The sequence below is a fragment of the Thunnus thynnus genome, chromosome 9 (genome assembly GCF_963924715.1).
Source record: "Thunnus thynnus chromosome 9, fThuThy2.1, whole genome shotgun sequence".
Taxonomy (NCBI): domain Eukaryota; kingdom Metazoa; phylum Chordata; class Actinopteri; order Scombriformes; family Scombridae; genus Thunnus; species Thunnus thynnus.
The window spans coordinates 11,318,911-11,344,820 of record NC_089525.1 but is presented as its reverse complement, the minus strand read 5'-3'; the positions used below and the strand labels follow the sequence as shown (position 1 = coordinate 11,344,820).

The 25,910-nt window shown below is 39.4% G+C and overlaps 5 protein-coding genes across 6 annotated transcripts in view; 2 read left to right on the top strand and 3 right to left on the bottom strand.

Annotated features, from left to right (window-relative positions):
* The first annotated feature begins 4,399 nt into the window (after window positions 1-4,399).
* nkx2.5 (NK2 homeobox 5) lies at window positions 4,400-7,355 on the top strand. The gene is made up of 2 exons (XM_067598824.1): window positions 4,400-4,928; window positions 5,589-7,355. The coding sequence occupies exons 1-2, from the start codon at window positions 4,571-4,573 to the stop codon at window positions 6,200-6,202; spliced, it is 972 nt and encodes a 323-aa protein (XP_067454925.1). The 5' UTR covers window positions 4,400-4,570; the 3' UTR covers window positions 6,203-7,355.
* Window positions 7,356-7,827: 472 nt separating this feature from the next.
* Window positions 7,828-11,656, bottom strand: bnip1a (BCL2 interacting protein 1a). Its single transcript, XM_067598825.1, has 6 exons — window positions 11,538-11,656; window positions 10,507-10,599; window positions 10,299-10,390; window positions 10,004-10,108; window positions 9,659-9,777; window positions 7,828-9,508 (listed from the first exon to the last, which is right to left on the bottom strand). The coding sequence occupies exons 1-6, from the start codon at window positions 11,616-11,618 to the stop codon at window positions 9,312-9,314; spliced, it is 687 nt and encodes a 228-aa protein (XP_067454926.1). The 5' UTR covers window positions 11,619-11,656; the 3' UTR covers window positions 7,828-9,311.
* Window positions 11,657-11,957: 301 nt separating this feature from the next.
* atp6v0e1 (ATPase H+ transporting V0 subunit e1) lies at window positions 11,958-14,201 on the bottom strand. 2 transcript variants are annotated; one of them, XM_067598829.1, is made up of 4 exons: window positions 13,973-14,201; window positions 13,369-13,416; window positions 12,476-12,599; window positions 11,958-12,350 (listed from the first exon to the last, which is right to left on the bottom strand). In XM_067598829.1, the coding sequence occupies exons 1-3, from the start codon at window positions 14,074-14,076 to the stop codon at window positions 12,506-12,508; spliced, it is 246 nt and encodes an 81-aa protein (XP_067454930.1). In that variant the 5' UTR covers window positions 14,077-14,201; the 3' UTR covers window positions 11,958-12,350; window positions 12,476-12,505. The 2 variants fall into 2 exon arrangements, with proteins under 2 accessions (XP_067454930.1, XP_067454929.1); XM_067598828.1 differs by having other exon boundaries at window positions 11,958-12,347; window positions 13,973-14,200.
* Window positions 14,202-15,907: 1,706 nt separating this feature from the next.
* Window positions 15,908-20,877, bottom strand: rpl26 (ribosomal protein L26). Its single transcript, XM_067598826.1, has 4 exons — window positions 20,771-20,877; window positions 19,344-19,515; window positions 19,111-19,251; window positions 15,908-16,073 (listed from the first exon to the last, which is right to left on the bottom strand). Exons 2-4 carry the CDS (start codon window positions 19,509-19,511, stop codon window positions 15,945-15,947), a joined length of 438 nt encoding a protein of 145 aa, XP_067454927.1. The 5' UTR covers window positions 19,512-19,515; window positions 20,771-20,877; the 3' UTR covers window positions 15,908-15,944.
* Window positions 20,878-21,643: 766 nt separating this feature from the next.
* The window catches only part of ppp2r2ba (protein phosphatase 2, regulatory subunit B, beta a), a 44,240-nt gene continuing 39,973 nt past the window's right edge, over window positions 21,644-25,910 (top strand). Inside the window, exon 1 of the mRNA XM_067598823.1 lies at window positions 21,644-22,012. Within this exon, the coding sequence (XP_067454924.1) occupies window positions 21,934-22,012 (79 nt within the window). The 5' untranslated portion in view covers window positions 21,644-21,933. The remainder of the gene's footprint in view (window positions 22,013-25,910) is intronic.

Genomic DNA, 25,910 nt, shown 5'->3' with positions numbered 1-25,910 from the left:
TCACAATTAAGACAGCAAATGGAAAATGGATTAAGCCAAAGTGTGGGTGTGTTCCTGCAGCAGCCACATGGTGGCAGTGTCACCCAAAAACGAGTGGTGGAGAGGACACTGGGGGCAAAGGGCCAAATTTGACTCAGTGACAAGTAAAACACATCAATCATGTCAGTTCATGATATCTCAGCCCCAGTTACTAATTTTATATGAAACATCCAGGGTGCAGCGGAGAAAGAGACTTGAGAGAGCAGTTGCCATGGCTCGACCTTGGACTAAAAGCAAATTTGACTGTATCACCCATTAAGTGAACAGGGAGGTAGACTGTGAAACATAATGAACTCTTGACAAGAAAGATGGAAAAACAGGTGGTGATATGAATTTCCAACATATCAGGCTACAGTTGGGTCACATGAGAGTTCTGATGTCTGATGGGAGCTGAACCAGGGATCAGTTCAAGGCTTGAAGGTGGTTCATTAAAAGTTCAATTAGATTTTTTAAAAATCACTTTAAGTTATTATTTGTGGTGCATTTACTTGCAATGTGTAATGTTGTAAAGTTATAGGTCAGACTGGAGTTGCACAGTGAAACAGAGTCTGCATTTTTGCTGAAAAAGGAAAACGCAATTTTTAGATTTGTTTCACAATGGGAATTAAAACTTCTTCAGTTTCCCCATTTCCCTGATTCTCAGTAGACATTTTTCTGTCACAACAGACTATGATTACAGATAAATCTAGTTTTTAAATTAATTTAATTTCAAACTTTGACTATTTTAGGATAGACTATTATTATTTTCTTTTTTATCAATGCTGTGTTCAGCATAGCTCTCAATTGGACTCTGGACCTCAGGACTTCATATGGCCCAGTTTATAAAATGTGTAAGCACCATAGGCCCAACCTAAGTTTACATTAACTATATGTGAAATTTATGGATCTTTGTTGGATTGTTGAATTTTCCTTCACCTATAATATTCTACTGACCCTCTTGCCTTTTGTTGGTGTACTGTATATACTGTGTATGTAAAATGCATAATTACATTCTACATATTAAACTTAACACACACATATGTATGTGTGTGTTGACTAGACTGATGAATTCAGTTGTTCACCAGAGTGGGAAACTGTCTTTTAAAACTCTCTAAATGACTCTATAGTACTTCTACAGATGTTGAAGAAACAGATTGATTATTGTAACTCTATTTACTTTTCCTCGTAAGAAAATCTCTGAATCTCAGAAGGCAGCAGCCAGGCTCTTGACTACATCCAAAATAGCAGAGCGCAGTTCATTGCTTTCAGTGTTTACTAATTAATTTGAGAGTTTAAACAGATATTAAAATATTGTTAATTAATTTTAAAGTGTAGATATATAACTCTGTATGTTTGTGGTCAGACCCTCTGAGAGCACAGAAGACATGAAGATTGGACTTTTGCTGTTTGAGCCTCCAGACTTTGGAAAAAACCGGTCAGACGAGTTGACCCTGTGCTCTCCTTTAAATCACTTGTTAAAATAAAAATTTTATGTAAGTATACAGTTTATTTCTGTGTTTATATGTATAAGTGTATATGTGATGCATTTAAATACTAAAAACACATTTATGTGAGTTTATGTGTAGGTTTTTGCAGGTATATACAGTATGTGTGTCTGTTGTGTATATAGATCGAGAATGTGTTCATATTCAAATGTAAATATTTACAGATATTTTGCTGCACTATCTTTCATGTTTCTTTTCTTTTTGCCTAATGCTTTTAATGTCTTTTTTGTTGTTGGATTAACATTTAAATTAAAGCTTTTCCACAATACAAAAGAGACTGAAAGTAACTACTAACTCATGTATTGTACTTCTTTAACATTTTGAGGCATTTCTACTTTATCACTTTATTTTTTATATGAAACTGTCTATATTTATTCCATTACATATTAAGGTCAATATTGGATTTTGTATTCACTGCATTCATCTGACAGATGCAGTTACATACTTTGCTATTTAAGTTTGACATATTTAAACATATAAAAGAATGCTGTATGAGGCATTTCTACAGCTTAGTTACAACTAATGCCAGCTAAGCTGCTTTATACAGTAGTAATGCATCCATAAGAGTGTTTTACATTTTACAATTTATGATTTTAAACAAATACAAAATTTTGAATGGAGGAATTGTGGTATTGCCACAGCGTTTTGGATTCTTTGTCCACTGTTGCAACGCACTGGCTGCAATGCGAGCTGGTAGGTTAATTAACACGCTTTTGTGGGGAAAGTGTAAAATGTTTGCTATGTCATTCTTAACCGGATTATCCTAATGAGTCTGTTAAATCTTAATTAGTCTAATTACCAAAAAGTTAATGGAAGGAAATCACCCAAATGCCTCGAGGACAGAGAATACCAGTCCATTTTAAAGCGGCGTCGTGCACCACCAGTTTAGGCAGGAGACAAAAATTTTAATTTGGGTCTTTCTCTCTCCCTCTCTCTCACCACACACACGCACACGCACACACACACACACACGCAGAGAGAGAGAGAGAGAGAGAGAGAGAGAGAGAAAGAGAGAGACACAGAGAGAGAGAGAGAGAGAGAGGCTCACTCCGACACGCAACCCTCAAAATACCCACACATTCGTGCAGCGGAAGTTTTTAAGTAACCTTATCTGAAGCTTTATCTGAGTTGGAGATGTGCTGCAGAAAGACAGGTCAAAGGGGACTGCGGGGCTGCTGCAGGACGACGCATTAGGGATATGAAACACATGCCAGACCTGTCATGTTCAATTTACAGTTGGCAGAATATTTTACTATCCAGTAGAACTCAAGACATATTTTATCTGGAGACCAATTTATGAGCAACCGTTTAAAAAATTGCATTTATTTCTTGCGATTAATGACAGAAACCTGTAAAAAACTGCACTTTCTCCAAAGCATTACACTCAAGCTGCGCAAGGCCAGTGGAAATCAATCATGATGAAAACATTTTCCCATGTCTTGTGTTTCCCCCCTTGCGTTTACTTTATTTCACCAATTATTACAGCAAGAGCCGGGCCAGTGTTGACTCTCACTGCGCCTGAGAAAGATTTTACGGCCATTCATCAGCTCGCTAGGCGCACAAATAGTCTTCAAAACTATAAACACCATCGCTAGGTCGGAGACAGGGGGACCCATTTACCCCGTGGCTGTGCTAAACGCTGAAGATAAAACAAACGATAATACTGTCTGTCTCCTGTGACCGTCTCCACAGGCATTAATAGCAGGTTGAGTGCCAACCGTGCGTGGGGAGGCACAGGTTATGTGTCATTACGCACAGTTGTCTCCATTTTTACTGCAGCTCATTGAAATGATTTGTGCATTGTTATGTTCATCTATAAATTACTGATTGTAGCTTAGGCTTAATTGACATCCTCTCGTTTGTCAATACGCTGCACACCTGGAGGTGATAGGATAGTGTCTTGCTCATGGGTCGATAGAGTGCTGCTGAACAAACACTTCATCACAACGGCAAATTTGAAAGCTTTAGCGCAATAAATTGGGACTATTTTATCGCCTAAACCCTGGGTGTCACATATGACACTTCCTCAGGATAACCTGGCCTGCAGCGTGGGTGGGAGTGAGTGTGTGTGTGTATGTGTGCGAGCAGGTTTGTTGTCATCTGTTATCACGCCCTGATAAGGCAGACAGTGGCTCCAGAATCTCTTGGAGGCAGACAGCAGAGTGGTGTCGCTCCTGGTTTCAGGTTCCGTGTTCAGGGACCAAGTTTGTTGTCTGCCGCTTTTTTCTTGACGCTTGTCTGCTCTGTTTCCCCTCCGATGAGGGACAGGCCGACACCTTAAACGCGTGCACGCCCGGACTTTTCAGGCACACATTAATACAGTTAAATTCTCCCAGTATAACCCAAATGCAGTTGTGATTATATCATGTTGATGTACACAAAGTTGGATTATTTCTCCAATGGCACTTGAGGATGTGTGTAAACATCCGTCCAAATGCAGGGCTTGTAGATCTGGAGAAGGCGTTTGCATTGTGCGTAATAACTAACTGTCATACTGAAAAATGTCCATCTAAAAAAGCCATTTATTTCGTTTCACTTCATTTGGGATTTTTGTTTTTAAATCGAGGTCATCCTGAAGGCAAAAAAGGGTAGATAACTCCACCAGGATGAAGAAAATGGCTGATTTGAGAAACTGTTTTAACAATTTATCTTTGGAAATAGAATAATACGATCTGGACCGGTTGGGTATATTTGCAGTGAATGATATAGGATATAGGCCTATAAGCAACATCAGGCCTAACATGTACCAGACATCACTTTACACGTCATATGAAGTGGGAGTACCAGCGGCTCCATACAGAGGGTCCCACTAGCTCCCCCCATCTCACCCCCTCCTCCCTGCGTCACCGGGAGAGGGAGGCCGAGAAAAAAAAAGTTTGGAGACAGAGTTGACATTCAAAATGCACACTTCACTCAAGATCAGTCTGGTGTACCAAACTAATACTTAAACCCAGTAAATATTACCAGGAAGAAGAGGGAGTTTGTTGACGTCTTTTGGTTGCCTCCATATGACAGCTTAATAGGTTTTTTTTTTTCAGTTCTTGGCAATGTTTCCCAGCCCCAGCACGTCCACTCCCTTCTCTGTAAAGGATATATTAAACTTGGAGCAGAGTCATGACGTTATGGTGTCTTCTCTGGATGTTTCTTCTCGTATGGACTGCTGCACCGTGCCGACCTCCTCCTCCACCTCCTCCTCCTCCTCCTGCATGCTGGCCCGCCTGAAACAGGAGCCTCTGCGGGACATGTCGTCCGCCACCTCGCTGTTTGGAGAAGACCTCCAAGAGCCCAAAACCGGCAGAGGCAATGCACTCAACTTTGCTACTACCTTTTATGGGAAATCACTCATAGAGATGGATATAGTTAAGGAAGGGAAAGGGGACTCGTTTGAGGGGAAACGCAGAAAAGGTGAGTTGATGAGAGGACAACATTTTATTTCAAGGCCTGTGGAAAAAAAAGGCCTACAGGCTGATGTGCCCTGATTTGTGCACCAGATAGGCTACAAAACAAAACAAAAACAAACAACAACTTAATTTAAGCAATAAAACGGCAAACATTTACACTCGATACACGCTATTAAAATAGATTTTTTTTCAAATTAAACAAATATAAAAGTTGAGTTCAGTGTCAGCATGTTCCTGTTGACCTGCTAGACTATTTAACATGTATGAAATGGCCTATAGTGCCTTAGTAAAAGACAACCAAAGTTGCACTGACACATTTGACATAAATTATATTAAGATGTTAAATAGCATGTTAGGTGTTACATATGTGAAAATGTACATTACATGTGTTTTTATCAAAGGTTACACAGCATGCATAATAGGTGTTCAAGGGAATTGAACCACCAACCTTGGCAGGATTAAACCAGTAACCAATGATATATCATAATTGCTAGTATATAATATAATACACACATATCATGTTGTTATTATAATAATTATTTTTTATTAGTGTTGTCAGTAGTAGGAAAAATAACAAACTGTAAATAGAAATATTCGTGTGGCTCTATGCAAGGAAGTTACATTTGCAGGAAATGATTCTTGTCTTTCTGTGTGGTTTAATCAGAGGAGTTCAGTCCTCCGGCCGAGCCCGTGGATCACATGAAGCCCGAGGATCCGGACCGCCCGAAGCCTCGGAGACGCAGGAAGCCGCGGGTCCTCTTCTCCCAGGCGCAGGTGTACGAGCTGGAGCGGCGCTTCAAACAGCAGAGGTACCTGTCCGCCCCGGAGAGAGACCACCTGGCCGGGGTGCTCAAACTCACCCCGACCCAGGTGAAGATCTGGTTCCAGAACAGGAGGTACAAGTGCAAGCGGCAGAGGCAGGACCAGAGCCTGGAGATGGTGTCTCTGCCGCCGCCCAGGAGGGTGTCAGTGCCGGTGCTGGTGCGGGATGGCAAGCCTTGCCTCGCGGCAGACACAGCCACCTACAACCCGTCCTACAGCATGGGTCACATCAACCATTTCACTTATAACAACTACCCGGCTTTCAGTAACTACACCAGCCCCGGATGCAACACAAACTATGCGTGTAATTATCCAGCAGCCACGATGCAAACTATGCAAGGATCCTCCAACAACGGGAATTACATGAACTTCGGTGTAGGGGAGCTGAATAATGTCCAGAACACATTTTCCTCCAGTAATGGTGTGTCTTCATTACATGGCATTAGGACATGGTGAAAGGGAGGGTGGTCCAGATATGAAATAGGCAATAACTCTTCCAGATAACGGGCTTAATGGCTGACTGCATGCATAAGTACAAATGTCAAGATTTTGCGGAGTTTTGTGTAACTTCTCTTATATTTAATAATTTACTTTTGATAGTTGTTCGTTTTTGTTCAGCACCAGTTTTTGTCTGAATACATTTATTTTCGTGGCATTAAAGCACAGACGTGTTTGACAGAATAGGAAAACAAGACACGACAGAATAAAACTAAGAATCAAGCCCAATTCTTTAAATGCTGAATTTGCCCAATTTTTTTGTCATTGTTTAATATTTTATCATATGAAAATCAGGATGTATTTAAGTGGACAAAAATTAAAAAAAAAAACAAAATCTAATTGTATTTTTTAATATAGCCTAGGAAATAATGAATCATATTATTATCATCATTATTATTATCATTATTATTATTTCAATGTTTCTGACATGCAACTATTTAATTCTAATTACTTCAATCTGTGTGGTAATAATGTAAATATTGACTCTGGTTTGTCTGCTATATGTTAACAATCCCTATTTTTGATTAAAAACTCACTCAGAAAAATAACATTACAAGAAAAAAAAAACATTAAGTCAATCATATGAATAATATGCAATAATTAACCATATTTGTGACAGTAAACCATAAAGGCCGCTGGGTCACATAATGGTTGAACTGGTTATCCTTTAGTAAAGGACTCTGACATCTGTAAAACCCTCATATGGTTTGTGTCTGGTTAAAATGTTCAAGTGGCTATTAGGAGGCTTCCTTCAATATGCTTAAACAGGGTTAGAAGGTTGTTAGAAGTTTACACATTTTACAACCCGCTGTCAGCCACATGTACACTCTACATGTGTTTAAAGGCTGCTGGGACAGAGATGGCTGCGAGCCATGACCTTGACCTGTATTACCTTGTTTTAAATTATGTTGTGCAGAATAATTTTACAGTATTAAAAACATATTATTTACGTTAATTGAATTGGGTGTACAAGCAATTTCTGTACATAAAAAAGCCATCACCAAGCTTTTTTTGTGCTTGTTAATATGAGGACGAACTCAAGATGTTGCCTGATCCAAGATATTTATCTATTTTTGGACAGTACTTGATTATTAAAGGTTCCCTTTTTGAACATTTTTCTGTTTTGGTAAATCATTACTGTGTGGAAAATTCCAGTTGATTCACACTAATCATTAAAATGCACTTAATGTAACAGATAAATAAGCTTCCAACTGTTGAAATGACTTCATGAACGTTGAGTTGTAGAGATTCTTTCTGTCTGGTTCCTGTATTTACGCCAGCAGATTGGTGCGGAGTTTGGTCCCCTGAGACCTGCGGTCCACTTGTCTAGATACAAACCCAAACACTTGATTGACATTATCACGGTGCTAAATGCAAGAATAGTCCAATTTGCTTGACAGAGAGCGAGTGGCCTTGTCTAAGTGTGCAGTTATATGAACAGGCTAGGAACTGGCCGAGCCCAACTGCCACCACTTTACATAAGTAAGAGATGCTTAGGCGTCTCTCAAGTCTCTCCACGCACACTCTGTTGTCTTCTATCTCATTTAAAACAATACACCACACAAACACACACAGGAGACACATTTCAAACATCAAGCCAGAAGGCTTATTTATGTATAATCAACACTGACAACATTTACATAGTTAACAGAATAGCAATGCCAGGCAATTGCAGAAAGGGTAGCAAGGTCATGTAGCCCCTCTGGCCACCCTCTCCTCCGAGGTGTTGAAAAGGCAACGTCAGATAACAAAGCCACACAAACCTAAAAATATCCCCCCTCACCCTCCACCCACACTGGAAAGGGAGAGGGAAACGGGTCGGAATAATCTGCTTTTCCGGGTCTTATCTGAAGAAAGGCAGAGATGCATGCTGTTCTATCTCTGCCAGTGTGATCACTGCCACTGCTTTTCTGAGCTTTTTCTGCTCTGCTGCAGACCAGAGCCGAGCTAACACGGGCAGAGACCGAGGAGAGTGTGCACACTCACTTTGGAAAAAGTACTTTTTCAGCTTGCATGCCAACTGAATAAAATATAGGGACATTTTGAAGTGCAAATATACTGTAGTGTTCTGATTATCCAGCGAGTGACACACACAAAGCGAGCGAGTGCGGTTAGTAAGTTAGTAAGTAAGGCATTTCAATAGTTCCATTCCCCACAAAAAATAGCATTAACTCATTATTATGCAGTAATAAATTACAGTAATTATACAGTACGTAATTATAAATAACAATTGCACGAAATGCTTCTAAATCGTTTGCACACCGTCTTCAAGATATCAGATAACAACAGACGTTATAGTCAAAACTATTATGGTTCTGTTGAAAGATAAGCTGCTGAGGAATATATGAAGTAGAGTCCTGACATTGTGTCCAAACATACACGTCCTTAATATTGTTCTCATGACATTTATGCCAATAAAAGCTTGCTGAGCTGAAATGAACAGTGGCACTTGTTTTGTGAAGATCAGAATTCTTTCAGTCAGTTTTTCTTAAAGTGACTTCTGATAAAAGATGTCAGTGACTGTCATACTTAAAAATTAGTGTTACATCTATGAGCAAATTATTTGCATTCTTAGCAACATCTAAAGCAAATATTTTGGGTGTCTGACAGTTGAAATTCAATTTCTATACTTTAATCTGTGAGAATATTAACTACACACATTTGATAAATATGTAAATTCAGTACTGGACCTTTAACAGGAATGTAAAGAAGAAAACATGAATATGGGTCGTACATGTCCTCTTAAATCTGACTTTATAAAAAGCAATGCACAGCATTACTGTCACATTAACTTAAGATAATTTTTGACGCAATTTATGCCACCAACAAGTACATCCCCTTTAAAGAAGAATATATCATTTCCTCCATGGATCTATAGGTGTGTATGGACGATATTTCCCCCTCAGCAGCGGCACAGTTTAGCCAGTCCACATTCCACTGAGCAGACGCTGGTGTGTAATGTGTGTGTAATGTGACACGCGGCGTTCAGAGTTGTTTAAATCATTTGTGCTGACTATGGGAAAGTGCTGTATGTGGTCATGGTGGAGCCTCCTCTAAGGAACCTGGTCTACAAGAAGGGGAACAGCCTCTTTTTAAGGATGTACAGAACTGTAGCGAGGAAGAGGGCCAACGCCAGGAAGATGAGCAGCTTATCAGTGAGCTCCCTGCGGTTGTACTTGGTGATGAGTTTCCTCCCGAGCTGGATGGTCCCCGTCATGGTCTTAAACTCCTCGTTGGTCTCTTGGATCGTCCTCGACGAGGTCGCTTGAAACAACAGAGAAAAAAACTCTTTTCAACATAAAGCCTTTTGTTGAATGAAGGGCAGGGTTACACACACACAAACTTAAACTTGTGTATTTATTCTGAATCAAACAAGTTTAACCAAACTAAGTGAAGGGTGAGTCTCTCACTAACCGAGCGATGTCATGGTTTCCTCGCTCTGCTGAACCTGCTGCGCCATCATCCGGCTGATGCTCATCAGATTCTCTGTAATGTCGCTGGTTGTCTGGGCCAGCCCCTCTTTGGTCATCTTCCTGAGAAACAGTTTCAAAACATGAGATATAATTGCTATAAATGTCCAGGCGACCATTAAATGTACTCTATGAAAGGATGAGAAAGATGTGAAAACAGTGTATTTTTTTTAAATTATGACACTCAGAGGATTTAGTGTGTTGTTTGCAGATAATTAGGCAAGATATAAAGCTGACGCCTCTCCTTTATGTGACTGTCTTTAACACGCAGGACACACTGTTGGCTCACCGCTGTCTCGCAGCACTATCTGATCCACTGAGAAGCGCCTGCTTTTCCATATTGTCAATGGACAGTTTGCTGGCCAGGTTGGCTTTCCTCCAAGCTGTCTGGTTACTGTAAAAACAGACGTACAGTATATTCAAAAAAATCTTTTCATAAAGGAGGCATTAAGCCAGTTTAAGCATGCTTCTCCCCCAGCAGATTGGCAGCAATAACCGACACAGAAACGTGATAAAATACACAAATGTTCACATTTATAAAAGTCAGGGAATAGTGGAATATTTCAATTTTTTTTAAAAATCACCTCAGCATCTGTTTTCTGTGTCCTTCTACCTGACTGATCAAGGTTTGCTTGTCTGATTCTTTGTCTTGCTCCATCGCCATCTGGTCTAAATCCTGTCAAAGAAACAAGACAACACATATGTTTTCTGAGCCATTTAGTATCATAAAACCAAGTGCAAGTGGTTCATGCACAGTCTGTAATGAGATGTTCACAAATAGTGTTTTCTAACCTGAATCCGCAATCTGAGGTTGTGGAAACTCTTTTTCACCTCTGCATTCAGTTCTGTCAGCTTGTTTGGAGGGCCGGTGCACTCGTTAATATCCTGGTAAGACATTGAAACAAGGATGACACATAGCTACTACATTGTTAGTTGCAGTTTCTGGTTTCTCTTTCATGTTGTTCTCATTTGAACTTTGGAAAGAAACACAGCTGGACAAGTGGTATTTTTATCATCTTAGGATGAACATCCACTGAAATTTAAGTGCTTTAAAATGAAGCGCCTCATTCTGTCAGCTGGTATCTATTAAAATAGTCAAATAAATGTGCTTGAAAAAAACTAGCTGTTGGACTATAATAAATTATTACATTCATTATCGATGAATGTGTCTTATCTTTTTTTTTCATTTATAAAATGACATAATGTGGGCATGTCAGTGTCTTTAAATTCCTTCTTTTGTCCAACCAGCAATCAAAAACCAATATTTCACTTACAATAATATAAAAACAGAGAAAAGCAGCAAATCCTGACATTTAAGATGCAGGAATCTGTGAATATTTGAAGTTTTTTGTTTAATAAATTACTCTTTACAATTGATTATCAAACTGTTGTCAATTAATTTTCTGCCAGTTAACGAATCAATTAATAATTTCACCTATAAGTAACTTATTCTATCGTAGTGGACTACAATATTATTTAAAAATGCTTGGAAATAAGCTCATTCTGTAAAGTCGGAAGAAGCTATAGCAGCTTTATTATTGGAAATAAATTGGTGTATATGCTCGACCTGACTGCAACACTTGTCTTTGAAGTCAGCTGGTAGCCTGGTCCAGTTTCAACAGACCGTACTGAAGAGCACGTCTGGTAGTTTATTCTCCACCTAGCAGATATGTTTTAAAGCACTTCACTCACCTGCAGCCAGCAGCTCAACCTGCTGCACCACAGGTAGCTGCTGCTGCTGCTGCTGCTGGAAACATGCAGCGGAAACGCGAGCAGATAAAAACACGAAGCACCAAGTCATCTTACCACAGAAATATTCGCACCTGGATGAGAGCTTTGATTTCCAAGTCATATTTGAGTATTTCTTGTTCACATATTCGGACGTGGACATCTGAAGACGCCATGTTGCCAACGTAGCCGGCTCAAGCTACGGAAAGCAAGAGGGCACATTTGAACGTCGATTGTAATCGCCAAACTGATTTCATCATTTAAACTTCATTAACTTTTGACTAAAACATGTAGAAATTCCACTTATTTATCTGCTTTAGTATGTCCATAAATTTCAACAAAGTATCTAGAGTTTCAGAAAATAAAATATATATTTCCCATGTACACATGATGGAGGAAAAATATTCTGTTAACACAAGCAAAATTTTGTCATTAATCAAAATTTTTAGCAAAAGGTAATGAGCTCATAAATTTAAAAAAAAAGAAGAAAAGAAATAAAAAAAGTTAGGAAGCAATGAAGGTGGTTATTTCTTTATTAATTGACAACTACTTAACAGATTACATTCATCACTAACATAAACAGACAAAAGGAGATGACATCAAACACAACACACCACATAACTTTGTAATGGCAAAGTCATTTATATTAACAATAGCATTAAACACAATATACATAATATAAACCAAACATCACCACATCAAGGTCGCTTTAATTTAAAGTAAAACACATTCAGCGAGATTTTTCAGAGAGTCCTTTGGGAATCATTTTTTTGTACAAGGCACTGGTGTGGGCATCACTCAGAAATCACACAACGAACAGAGTTTAAGGCGATTCAGCAGGAATGATCTCTGCATGAAGTGAAGAGCGAATGCTCCATTGGTTCGCAGCAGCGTCAGCTCCTCCCCTGCTGAGAGAAATTACAATAAGTTCAAGTGTTTTTACAGGAAATCGAGTCAAGCATCAAAAACATGTATAACGTATGTAAAATTTAGGTTAAACATTTCTATTTTTTTCGAGGTGAAAAAGGCTTACTTGCACTGCCGGGAGATCTGGAAGGGGCATTTAAGGCCAGTGATACCTCAAGTACCATATGGTGTCAGTGGACAGAGCAGGTCCAAAGAGTGGGTTCAGCTGGGCCAGAATTGCTATCAGCCAGCTGATGGACACAACGGATGTTAAGATTACACATGTCAACAGCAATATTGCGCACTTCAAAGATCGGCAATGTGTTTTTTTAAGCATCTTACAAAGTTTAATTCTGAATCTAGGTCGACATTTCTTATGATGACATCTGTTTGTTAGATGATTTCATACAGCATTAATCAAAAGGGCCTCTGGGAAACAGCTTCACTTGGCTGTGACTTTCTGCCTTGTCTCTACTGCCCTCTGTTGCCCATCTGACATGTAACAAGACACCAGCTGCACACTTTACACCTAACTGTGATGATAAATAATTTACCTTGTCACACCAATGCACTATTCATATAACTACTAACTTCAATGACAGACTTTGTTTAACTGTGACAGTAATACACACAAATTATGTCCACAGGCTATTTGTTCCATTATTGATAATGTATATTATAAACCTGATTCTTGTTTTGGATCTATAATATGCTTTATGTACACATGTGCACCCGGAGCAAATGAGCAGTTGCCAGTTTATTAAGTACACAAAGCTAAAACTAATGAAATTAAATACAACAGCCTACAATAAATCCTACCTTCATGAAAATTATATTATTATATAGTTTGGTTTTAACTGAAGCTATTTTAGAGGGGTGTCAGTTTTACTTTATAGTCATTTTGGAGGCTGTATTTTGTGTTGCTGAAGCTGCATTTTAAGTACATGTTTTTAATCTTTTTTCCACCCAAATTATATTTGGTAACACAATCTATGAACATATAAACCTGGTAATACTTACAACAGGTAGCAGCAAACAGCAGTTAACACCAGCATTGTGACAATCACTCTGTGGGAATAGAAGAAAACATTTAAAAGTGACATACTTAACATCTAATGACTGCTTACAGTGCTTTTAAATACATCCTAACGATTCATTTACACAACATGATCTCGTGATTCAAGTGACCAACAGGCAAATAAGGGAAGTTGCAGTTGGCATATTTTCCAGAGACGGGGGTATATTTACACTTGGGTCTGGTATCTAAATATAATAATATAAGGAAATAAACCACATAGATTTATAGTAAAAGGGTAACAACATAAAAAGGTAGCAAAGATGAAGCATTTCTCCAGCTAAGTCACACTCTGGGGGCAGGTCTGTCAAATTAGCATCGGAGAGCTAACTAACTTTTGCTCTATGTCGAGCAGCTCAAAACGTTTCTCCAAATGTTCAGTCAACGTTAAAAAAAAAAAAAAACTACTTATAAAAGCAACACAATTATATACGTCTACTTATATGTTCAATGAGAGTCACGGGACAACACACGGTACAAATAAACAAACTTAAAAGTGAGCTCTTTCTAGCCAGTTGAGAGCTAACTTGGTGAAGCTAACAAACTCACCCTCTGTTTGGTCCTTTGGGGATAAACCAAGGCACCACTCCCCCAACTATACCCCAGAACAGGGTCACCACAGACATGGAGATCACAAAGCTTAGTCCTGCCATGGTGGTGGTGGGTTTAACACCAACAGTATATCCCAGAGGTACTAACTTTTAACTTCAGACAACTTTAACTGTATCCAGCTGCCTTACGACGACAGAGGAGGCAGCACGTATCACATGACCATCAACCAGCGAGGGCATGACGTCACGAGTCCTTTTATTGTGTTGTACTAAACATTATGAAGGAAAAAACAAACAAACAAACAAAAACCTGCACATTTATGTAGAAAAAAAATGAAGCAGCTGGTAAAAGTTTTGGGCAGGTGCAACAAATGTCCCCCATGTTTCTGCTAAACGACACACACTTTTATCCATTACTGTTTAAAAGCTTAGAGAAGTTGGCAAGTAAGTTAATAAAATATCAAGAAGATGATAGAAAATTTCCTTGAGTAAATACTGAAACACTGAACAGTTTTACTTTGTTACGATGTCTTCCGACTTCCTACATAAATTCAGTCGGTGGGAAAAAGTGACACCTACAGGCTCCTTTGGTAACATTACACGCTTATTAATACTTAAACCAGTGGTTCTCAAACGTTTTCACAGCAAGGACCCCTAAACTGACTCAAATTAGACCACGGACCCCCGTTTGATAAGATGTTTGCTTTTAGATGTTTGATTACAGCACGTGTATGAAACCTATGATCAAAATATTCATTCTGTGCTTGTGTTACTTATGGATTGATTATAGTGAAAATAAATTATTCCCCTTTTTGCTGGGGACCCCCAGAAGCCCTCAAGGACCCCTGAGGGTTTCCTGGAACCCACATTATGAACCACTGATTTCAGCAACACTAGGCCCCATTCACAGAGGATATATAACCAAAAAATGTTTTATAACACAACGTTGAATCTAATTTTATCTTTTACAGACCTTTTTCCCTCCAAATGCACTTGTAGCATCTTCAATAAACAAATTCTTCAGTTTTCTGCAATGGGTAATATTTTAGCATCTGACCCTTATGCAATTCTAACTTTATGTATTTATTTGGTGTATTTACCATGTTCATGAACACTGTTAGTTTTTCAGTGCCTGTACCAATGTGAACTTGCATACTAAATTCTTTAATGCTCTATTTTTAAAATATTTTTTTAACCTTAATTTTAATGTTAAGTTTTAAAATCTGTGAGTTTACATTAACCAGGACATGCAATTTCATTTCTTCATAGGCAGCATTTGATACAGAAAAGTATAAACATAACTGTAGTGAGATGACAATAAAGGTCCTTGAATCCTTATGAATCCATTAGTAGTATTTCATTCAGCTTGAAGTTTCCTTCTATGCAAAGATCTGACAGACTTCAGATTAAATTGTTATTTTTATGCAAATATCACATGCAGACTTCTGCATGTCTGGACTTTCCCCATCATGTTGTCAACTCAGTTTCTGACATCAATTTATCCTTTAAATGACAGGAATCATAACCACTAGGCCCCAAACATATCTGCATTCATACTCTTAACATATATGCCTGTAAGAGAGGAGCAGCACTCATCAGTCTCCAAAATGTTTCTTGGAGAGCAGCCTTAAAACCTTGCAGTATCATAAAAATCAGTTTCCTCAACCATTTGGCTACTGCAACATTGACTTAAACTGGATTGAAAATGTATGTACTATAATGTTTGGGTTTGTGGACTCTGTACAGACTTCACTATTTTTCCTTATATGACAGGTGGTGCACAGCAAGTACAATCTTTGCTCTAGGTCACCTCATGATGTATGCATGTTTAAAATAGAAGTTCACTTCAACCTGCAAAGACATTTTAAATTATACAATGAAAAAAAAAAATCATCCCATCTCCACAACTAAACACGAGACAGACAAAGTGAAGTCCATTTATACAGTTTATTGATAGCAAAAGATTATTTTTACTCCTGCATTTTCTCAATGGTCTCCTCCTTGTATTTGCCCTTCTCCTTTCCATCAGCGCGAGATTTGGCCTTGCGCTCCAGGATCTTCTTGCGGTCCTTGTCCAGCTTTAGCCTGGTGATGACCACCTGCACAACACAGAAAATTACATTGGTAAACATTATCAAATGTTAATAATCATCCAAACAAAATAACCTCTGGTAATAACTGTCTACTCAGGTGATTTCACAACTCCTTATAACAGTACAGGCGTGTCCACTTATCACACTTCTTATGATTACACCAGTAACCAACCAGTGGACATTGTGGGATAGTTGTGAGCCTGTTGGTCCAGTTCAGTAGATGGCAAAGAAAATGACACCATCTCTGCAGTGATGTATTCATTATTACACAATGTAGAATCATTAAAAACCAGCATTGCAACCCAGACTTCAGACCACGAACAGACTTTACTCGTGATAGTTACTGGGTTGGAGTCAATTATTTGCTCCTATTACACATAAATACTACATACCTGTGTCACAGCTTTATATATATATATTATTCTAATCAAAGGACAATGACCACTTCTGTCTAAGACACAGATAAAGCAGCCTTTTCCCTTCATGTCAGCATGCCAAAACAGGAAATGACAGGTGTAACTAATAATCATGGCTGGAGTCCATTTAAGTGAGTCAATTTCAATTAGTCCTGTAAACTGATGTCAATGTTTATGCTATATATGCACCTGCCGGTGGGACTGTCATTGCTAATAGACTCTGGCCATCTTGTGGTGAATTTCACAGTCATTTATAAGGGAGGGACAGACTGAATAAAGACTGCATACTGATCTGCGCTCTCATTTTGTGTTTATTGGCGAGGGATTATCTCTTATGATGAAGCCACAGGAGTCGACTGAACAGTGTGCAGATTCCACTTGGTTCAGTATGTCCCCACCTGACAGGCAGCTAATATCTAAAAACACAAACTGCAGCAGATGAATTAAGTGACCTTTCTTTTCTCTGTACTGAAACTGATTACTAAACTGGATGTCTGCGCTCCACTGAGTTCAATCATCTGGTACTGACTGACTGAATATCCATAATTGACAGCCTTGAAAGAGGTGCAGGTATTTTCTTGCTCAATCGTATTGCACATTAAGTCCTAAAAAATATGATATTTCAATAATGTTCTAGTTTTCTGCAGTAAAAAAACAAACCAAAAAAAAAAAAAAAAAACTTAATTTGTGACTCATACCCAAGCTTGGGGAAAAAAGTGATAATGTCTTTTGGACTTAACACCCAGCTGTAATTCCAAGGCCCCTGTTGTGCATCCTGGCTGAACAGTCGACTAACTGGACACTAAAATGGAATGACATCCCTCATAGTTGGTCTCATCTGTGGCTTTTTCTGCTCTACATGTCAAAATGTCTGAAAAGGCCCTGTGGTGGAAATGTACTTGGATGCTGAAGTTGTTTACTGAGAAGCTACACTACCTGAGCCAAATGCTCCACTATCAGTATCAGAATTCATGTCAGTTCACAGCTACTTGTAGCCAACACAATCTGCATTCGATCATTAATACAAATGAATCTGTCCACTGCACTGAACTGGAACAAAAAGAAGGCAGCAATGTGTTGAACTCATTAAGACTGTCAAAGCAATATTTCTTTCAATACAACTGCCATAAGTCAAAGGCACAGGTGTTGCCAATAACATTAACGATGGCTCTGTTCTATTCGTGTCCCTATAAGTCTCGACAGTGCACCAGCACGCACAATACCAGGACCCTCACACTGAAGCAGCTAAATGGAAGACAACCTTCGTTAATTTTATTAATTACACCTGTTCATATTAATTACACCTCAGCGGTGCACTGCTGCAAAATGAATATAGATGAGACACTGCACCTGTTCTTTCCCTACTGTGACTTCATCCATGAAAAATACCCACAATACTACAAACCATTCAGTAATTGTGTGCTTGAATATGATGCCGTAGTGTTCAACTTGTTTACATATATAGTTAGCAAAGATGTTATTACAGTATAATACAATCCACTAGAGATTACAGAATAGACAGTATTTCCTACAGGTTTGCTCTAGTGGATTGCATTACAATGTGCAAGTGTTTCTTTTATTCTGGTCAATGTGTCCAGTCCTTTAACACTTTGCAGTGATGTTGAACTTTTGTGAAAACATTTTATATGGCTTTCTAATAAAAGTCACAAGATAAATCTCTATAACTTGGTTCTGTGCTTTGAATCGGGAGAAATGCTTTATCTCCTTTCACTTGTATGATGAAACACATCTGAAAATAATCCAGAAGAATTTTGCAGTAAAACATGTTAAAGTAAAATTGCTCTATTGATGCTGTATTATCTTTTGAAACAAAGTTCTAATTTACTTAAGTCTTAGTCTAAAAATGAATGGTTGTGCATGAATGCTGTGCTTATTGTAACAAGTAAAAGCTTTGCTCATGAACATTTCATGTTCAAGTCAGGACTTTCTGATGGACCCAATCAAGACTTTAAGTATGGAAAGACTCAACAACTGATAGGAAAACTTGAAAACCCTGCAGAAACTGTTCCTCACATAATGTGTGTAATACAGTGGACAAAAAACCCAAGAAACCTCTAAGTATTGCAGCCCTATACAGAAAAAACTAACTACAGCCTCAAGAATTTCCTCAAAATTGAATCAACAACCTCTGACACAATATTACACAAGTAGTATTACAAGTCCTTTTGCTTGAAAGTATACACTGTGGTAAAAAAAGAATAATGTGTGGTCTGGTTTTTTCAACCCAACACTGTAAATGACCCGCCACAGTACAGAGCTGCTCTAAGTTCAACTGTAGAGTGTCCACAAGGTCAGATATAACTTCTGAATAATAACAAAAAGACAATTTCACTGGTGCCTCAGAAGTTCAACAGGGATAGTTCCCCTCAGTGAAATGGTGTTTTAACACACAAGACAAAACAGTATATATACCAATATTAACTTCACATGAATGAGATGTGAATAAAAGTGAGTCTTGACATGTACACATACAGCTTGTTAGAACAAGTCTGCACCCTCCTACTTCCCTACTATAACCTACAGTGGTGAAAACTTTTGCACTTCTGTCTCATGTCGATTGAAGCCGGCATGCAAAATTTTGAAGATCTTCATAATTTTTGTCTCACCTTGCTGGGGTGGATGCCGACATGGACTGTGGTTCCGTTGGCCTTCTCTCTCTGAACACGCTCGATGTAGATGACGTACTTCTTCCTGTAGACCTGCACAACTTTGCCGATCTGCTGGCCTTTGTAGTGTCCGCGGACAACCTGTTTGTGAACAGAGGAAGAAAATCAAGCAAATGGAGCTTACAGTACTAACATAATTTACGATAGATATTCAGCACTCTAAACTACAGTACCTGGACTTCGTCATCTTTGCGGATGGGCATGGACCTCACATTGTACTTCTGGCGGAGCTCCTTGGACAGAGGGGAAGACATGATCTTCCTCCTGATGTGTGAGGGGGCATTGAAGTGCCTCTTGCGGTTCTTGCGGCGGGAGGATGTTACAAATGGATTCAGCTTCATGATGCTAAAGACAAGACATACAAAAGAACTGGATTCAAAATACTGCTGTTGGTTTGTAAAGCACTGAATGGTTTAGGGCCAAAATACATTTCTGATCTGCTGCTACGTTATGAACCATCCAGACCTCTGAGGTTGTCTAAGACAGGTCTGCTTTCTGTCCCCAGAGTCAAAACTAAACATGGAGAAGCAGGGTTGTTTTAATGCTCCACATATCTGGAACAAACTCCTAGAAAACTTCAGGTCTGCTGCAACTCTCAGCTCTTACAAATCAAGGTTCAAAACTTTTCTGGTTGCCACTGCCTTTTATTCAATCGAATTTGATGCTTTTCATTAATATCTTACATAGCACTGTACATTTTATTCTCCTGTTAGAACTGTCTTACTCTATTTTAACTTTTTCATTTCTATTTAACTTTTTAACAGTATATAATTTAAATATTACTTTTACATTTTGTCTTAAAGCCTTTTGCTTTCTATGAAGCACTTTAAACTCTTGCTGAAATGTGCTATATAGATAAACTTGCCTTACAAGTTAAACACTTGTTGAAACAGCAACTACATTGCCAGAGTAGAAAAGATGCAGCTGATCAAGAAATGTAACCCTTGAGTACTGAAAATCACAAAATAGACTCAAGAAAATCCAGGCAATGTAACATCAGCAACTGAATGCTGGTCACTAGCCAAATGTCAGCATCAAGCACAAGGAAAGCATTTCAAATAGCAAAAAGCATTCGTCGTAACTTTTGAATGTCAAGTTTCCTGCACACTTCCTCTCCTAAAACTTGAGAGATAACTTTGTACGACGAGCCTTACAATTTACTCTAAACAACTGTCAAGTTTTTAGTTTTAAAATCTCAAGCTACCTTAGCTGGCTAGGCTAACGAAAAGGCGCTAACATGTTAGCATAATAAAGCGGACAGACAGGAGCGATACGATAAGTTCTGTGCGAACATGAACTCAGTATTATTATCGAGCACATTTTGACTAAAAAGAAACAAACGTGAACTGAAAACTAAGCCGACTGTTGGAGTCAGGCACCTTCGTTAACCGGAGCCGACATGCGGATACTGAAGGACCAACACAGCAATCAGATACTGAGCTTTTATTCATTAATATATCATCAACATGGAGGCAATATTGGCGGTCTTTGAATCGTGACAAGCTTAAGAAGGTGTTTAGACTTTCATAGGGACATAAAGTGACACTAGACAAAGGATGGATGGCGATACTTTAATGAAATTGTCTGCTTGAAATCTTACCCTGCCGTCTGCTCCTCTATGGCCGGCGGAAAAGAGACTCGTAAAGTACTTCCGCTGGCATTAGTTCACACTCAAATCTCGCGAGATGTTACGAGAACTTCATTAAAAACAACACATATTTATTAATAAAGTAAAGACTTCAGTATTATGACTAAAAAACGAGCATTTAGCCGCATTTATGTGGACAAAAGTGTTATATATATGTGGTTCTAGTTGTTGAAATAAACGTATTGGTCCGATTTGTAAAGCTTTAAATTGTTTTTTTTCCCCATTGTTTTTGATTGTCTTTTATTATTCTAAAAAACTGAAGCTCATGAGCATGATTTTAACAAGCTTTAACTCTTTGCTCAACATCTTTAAAATTGTTTTTTTTTTTCTTTCTTTTTTTTATGTTTATTGCTTGCTGTCAATATGGCATGTTGTCACAAGATGGCGCCAAAACCAATTAACCGATAACCTGGTCAGCAGTTGGAAACAAGTTTTGTCTATGATTCATCAAGTTTTGGCTTATGTGCATCAGACACTGATATCATTTTCCTATGACTTGGGACAAAGAAGGGGTAGCATCACTGGCCTATAAAGGTGTCAGAATAGGATGCAACATAAACAGGCTACAACGGCATAAACATAGCCTACTATAAAATACCCTATTAATACTAGGCTATACATGTAATATTTAACACTAAATGGGATCATTGTGGGGAAAAACAACATCTGCATCATCATCAGACCACGCAGCTGAAGGCTAATTGTGCTTTTTACAAGCACAAGGGCGGGTGTTTACACCGGCAGACCACCCAAACACTTGACCTCCCATCTGAAAGGACAGAAGCGACCCCCTGTCCTGCTCTCAGTCCGGCAGCACGCAGTAAACTACACCGACACGGACGCGGAGGCGCGCTGACACCGTACGCTGTTGGTTCCCCGGGCGGCGCGCAGCTTCACCGGAGCCTGCTGCCTGCCTGACTGCCTGCCTGCCTGCCCTGCTCTGTCTGCCTGCAAGAAGTGATGCTGTCATAGCCCCTTGCGCCGCGGACAGAGAGCCTCTTTCCCCTCCCGCACTCCCCCTTCGGTTCCTCTCTGACTGGCTGTCGAGGCGGCAGTGCGGATGTGGAGCCCGCAACGAAACGCTCTTCACCCGTCGGCAAGCATCGGAGAAGAAGATGAAATGTTTTTCCCGTTATCTCCCGTACCTCTTCCGCCCTCCGAGCACCATCCTGTCCTCCACTTGCCACACCGAAGGTAGGGTGGGACGCCGAGGGGCTGTGAGTTGCTTACTTTGAGCGTGTGACATGAATGTTCAGGCTGCTGTCCCTGACACACAGCATACAGTACACATGTGTGCAGAAGTTAGATTGTCCGCTGCAGATTTGTCATAGTGCATGAAGTTGGTGGAGCCATTCTAGATGTAGAGATTCCTGATGCAGATGACTTGAATCTTTTATGTGTAGGATTATGTGCCTGTCTACTAGAGAGTAGCACTCCTAGTTTCACTCATTCTGCTTTCCTCATTGCTAGAGCTGTCAATACACAGGCCGACAGGATGCCAATAGAGACACTCAGTTTTGTGGAGTTACATGACAAGTATCATCCACTACCCCTTAGTCTTGGTTCTCTCATATATTTCACTTATTCATACTGCCTTCATGCTTTTTAGATCACATGCATGTAAATAGGCTTTTCTGAGACAATATAAGGCTTAATTGACCTACATATCACTCAATTCAGAGGGTGGGATTTCCTCAAAAATGCCAAATCTCTTCCCATTTAAACACACCCAGCCCATACACAGTAATTGCCCTGGAGTTGGGCAGAGTTAAAAAAGTTGAATTGAGTGACTTGACTGCAGCCATGATAGCAATAAATGAGTTCATAAGAGTTGGTCGATTCATCCTGCTGATTGTGCTGTCAGACTGGGCAGCCCAGGAGGGTCTGAGTGTTTGTATAACCAACCATTTACTAGGTCATAATGTGGAGACTGAGCCACTGCATTATTTAGCTTTGCATGGTTGCCCTCCTTCCTGTGCACGCTCTGTCCTCAGCCCTCTGGCACAGGAAGGAAGATAGTGTGGTACAGTGTACGGTACAGTATGTGATGGTCATAGCCGGGGCCCTTCACAGCCTATAGAGATGACCTATATCCTCTGTATACAGTAAGGAGCATAAAGACGTGTAAGCCATTAATGCATGTTCACTCACTCACTCACTCACTCACTCACTCACTCACTCACTCACTCACTCACTCCACAGTTTCACTCTAAGAGCTGATAAAGTTTACAATGATGCGCCATTTATTGCTGTCAATTTGTAGTAAATATTTAGGTTAAGGTTTGAGAATGAAATTTTACTCAGCATCTCTTTCTCAGTGTTTGTTTGTTTTTGTTTTTTTACTTTATTGACAAAATATCAAATACAGTATACAAAAGATTGACATTTCCAGAAAAATCTGAAATTATATCAATGAAACATACAAACAAACAACAAAATACATTCATAATATAATACAAGAGTTCTATGAGTTAACAGTAAAAAGGACCTTTTGCGGTTCTTTATATGGCTTAAAGAAAGAGACAATGGATTTCTGAGAGAAAAGGGAGCAATGTACGCTGGGATTAACAGACTTTGCCTTTGGAAATATAAAGTTTAGCCATCAAATTATAGAAATTTACAGTGTACTTAAAATAATCACTCTTGTGTCAGAACATAGATTGTAATTCTGTCATTTAAAGTAACAATGTAAGTAACTCATTAATGAAACTATCTTAACGTCTGAAGTTATCTGCAACAAATTGTCATGATGACAAACAGTAATGTCTTCAACATGAAAAAAAAGCATGATTGTAAAAGTAGTTAAAGTATGATTTCCCAGACAACTGAGCAAACTCCACCTGCTGAGGAAGAGTGCAAGATGTGATCAAAAGCCCTGGAAAAAGCTAGTAAGTGGAGCTTGAGTTGATTTTGTTTTGTCAAAGTGCTCTTTCCAAGCTCAACAATGCTCAAACATTTAACTAGTTCATTACTCTGGTCTATATTTTTCATATTAGCAGCTGCTTATGCATTACTTCAATGTAACATTTTAAACAATTCATATACTACATGTCCTGCTTCTATACACAAAACCAAAATATCATCAACTATACGAGACATATAACGTGAAATTAAAATCACGTGAGCAGTTGAGTCTCTGCTCCTGTTTCCCCAAACATCTAAATCATAAAAAAGCATCAAAAAGCAAGCTCCTAGATGTTAAGAGGTGAGGTCAACCAAATCCAACGTCTCTTTCACACCCACTCCTACTCTCATAACCCGCTCTCTGACTCTCAATCCCTCTGGCCGAGATAAGGGAGTGGTATAATAGAGGAAGTGATAGATGAGTAAACATGGAGCTGCAATTCTCTGCCACTGTAATATGATACACGATCCTCTGCTGCTCTCTGTGTGGAGTAGTAATAGTACGGAGAAAGCGAGTGAGAGATGTTTGGATCTCATGTGCTCAGAGGCAGGCAGGATGTGATGACACAGCAGATGACCTTGGAAATGTGATGTGTAAAAATGCCATCTCAACTGCACGCAATCTGCTGCATGTATATGAAAAAAAACAAGTAGAAATGTTCGAAATGTTTCCGTACACGCATGTGCGTTTGCTTCAGTGTTTGTTTACGCTTGTGTCTGCACTTCCTGGTGTGACCTTGTCACCGTGTTTTGCCCTTTCATTTGACCTGCTGGTCTTGAGGAAGCTGGTCAGTTCACTGCTGTATTCCTCCTCAACTACCCCCCTCCCCTTCCATCCTCCAACATCTCCCAGCGTTCATGTCCGCTCCAGCTGAGCAGAGTTCACCCCAGGGAAGATGAGTGTGCAGTTACCATGTTAGTGGAAAATACATTATATAAGCTTTGTACTGGACCATGGTGTGTGTGTGTTCTCTTTGTTTATCTGGGCCATTGTGAAGAGCAGTGCGCCAGCATCCCTCGGATTCACCTGGGTCCAGTCTCTGAGGGATACACAGCCAGCTTTTGACTGCCTGTCTCTTTTAAAATGGGTTTCATGTTTGGGCCCTTGTGTAAGTTTCAGTCTCTGTGTGGCTTTTATGTATTTTTTTTTGTTCCTTTGTCCCCTGGTGTTCTCCTTTCTTCCATTTCACATCAGCCTGTCAGCTCTGGTGTGACAGATTAAGTCTTAAAGGTTTCAGAAGGGTGTGTGTTTGAGTGTGTCCCCTCTCTGCTGTCTTGTGTTTGAGGCAGGGATAAAATGTGCGTCCCCAACTGACACCTCGCCACGTCTCTCGTTGCCATCAATCAACATAGCCTCCGCTTCCTCGTCTTCCTCCCTCTATTTTCTGTTGAGAGGAAACTCTGTGATACATTATTTGTGTGAGTGTGACAGGGAGAAGCAGAATAAAAGGGTGAATATTTAAGATTAGATCTATGACAAGAAAGTCTTTGATTAATGACTTTAGTTGACATTTCTCATGTCTTGTGGCCTGTGTGTGTTTGTACATGTGTATCTGTGCGTTTTGCATTTTTACTTGCGTGTTTTATTTATAAGAAGAGCAGCGAGCTTCTCATGGCAGCGCCTGAGGGGGACTTCTGTCGGCATTTTGACAAAGCATGACACTCAGTTGGAGTTTTGCGGGTGAGGAAGAGCGCGCACGCTGGTGTGTATGTGTGCCGTTATCATACATCCTGCTGTGTTGTTGTTATCCTGACAGACACCCACTTCACAGCTCAGAACACACTCCTCGTAGTCGCCCCGTCCTTGCATGCCACTGGGGACAAACACCCTACATAAACACACATATAAGGCATAAACACACTCACTCATGTGACTGTTCTGTTTCAGTTTGGTCAGCTTTTCTGTGCAAAGGGTAAAAAGATCAGGAAACAAGGGGGTGCTAAAAAGAGAGAAAGCGGGAGATGAAAAGAAGTGGAATACACTTGCTCAAGATCCCATAACAGCAAACATCTGCCTTGCTAATATTAATATAATATGATATGTTATACCTACTTGCTACAGGTGCAGACCAGCTGGTGGGTATATACGTAAAAAGAACTTTTCCTTCATAAATAAGTTAACTGTGTCAAAAAAGCTTTATTTCTTGCCTGGAAAAGAGTTGAGGCAATATTACTTTGCTATGTATTA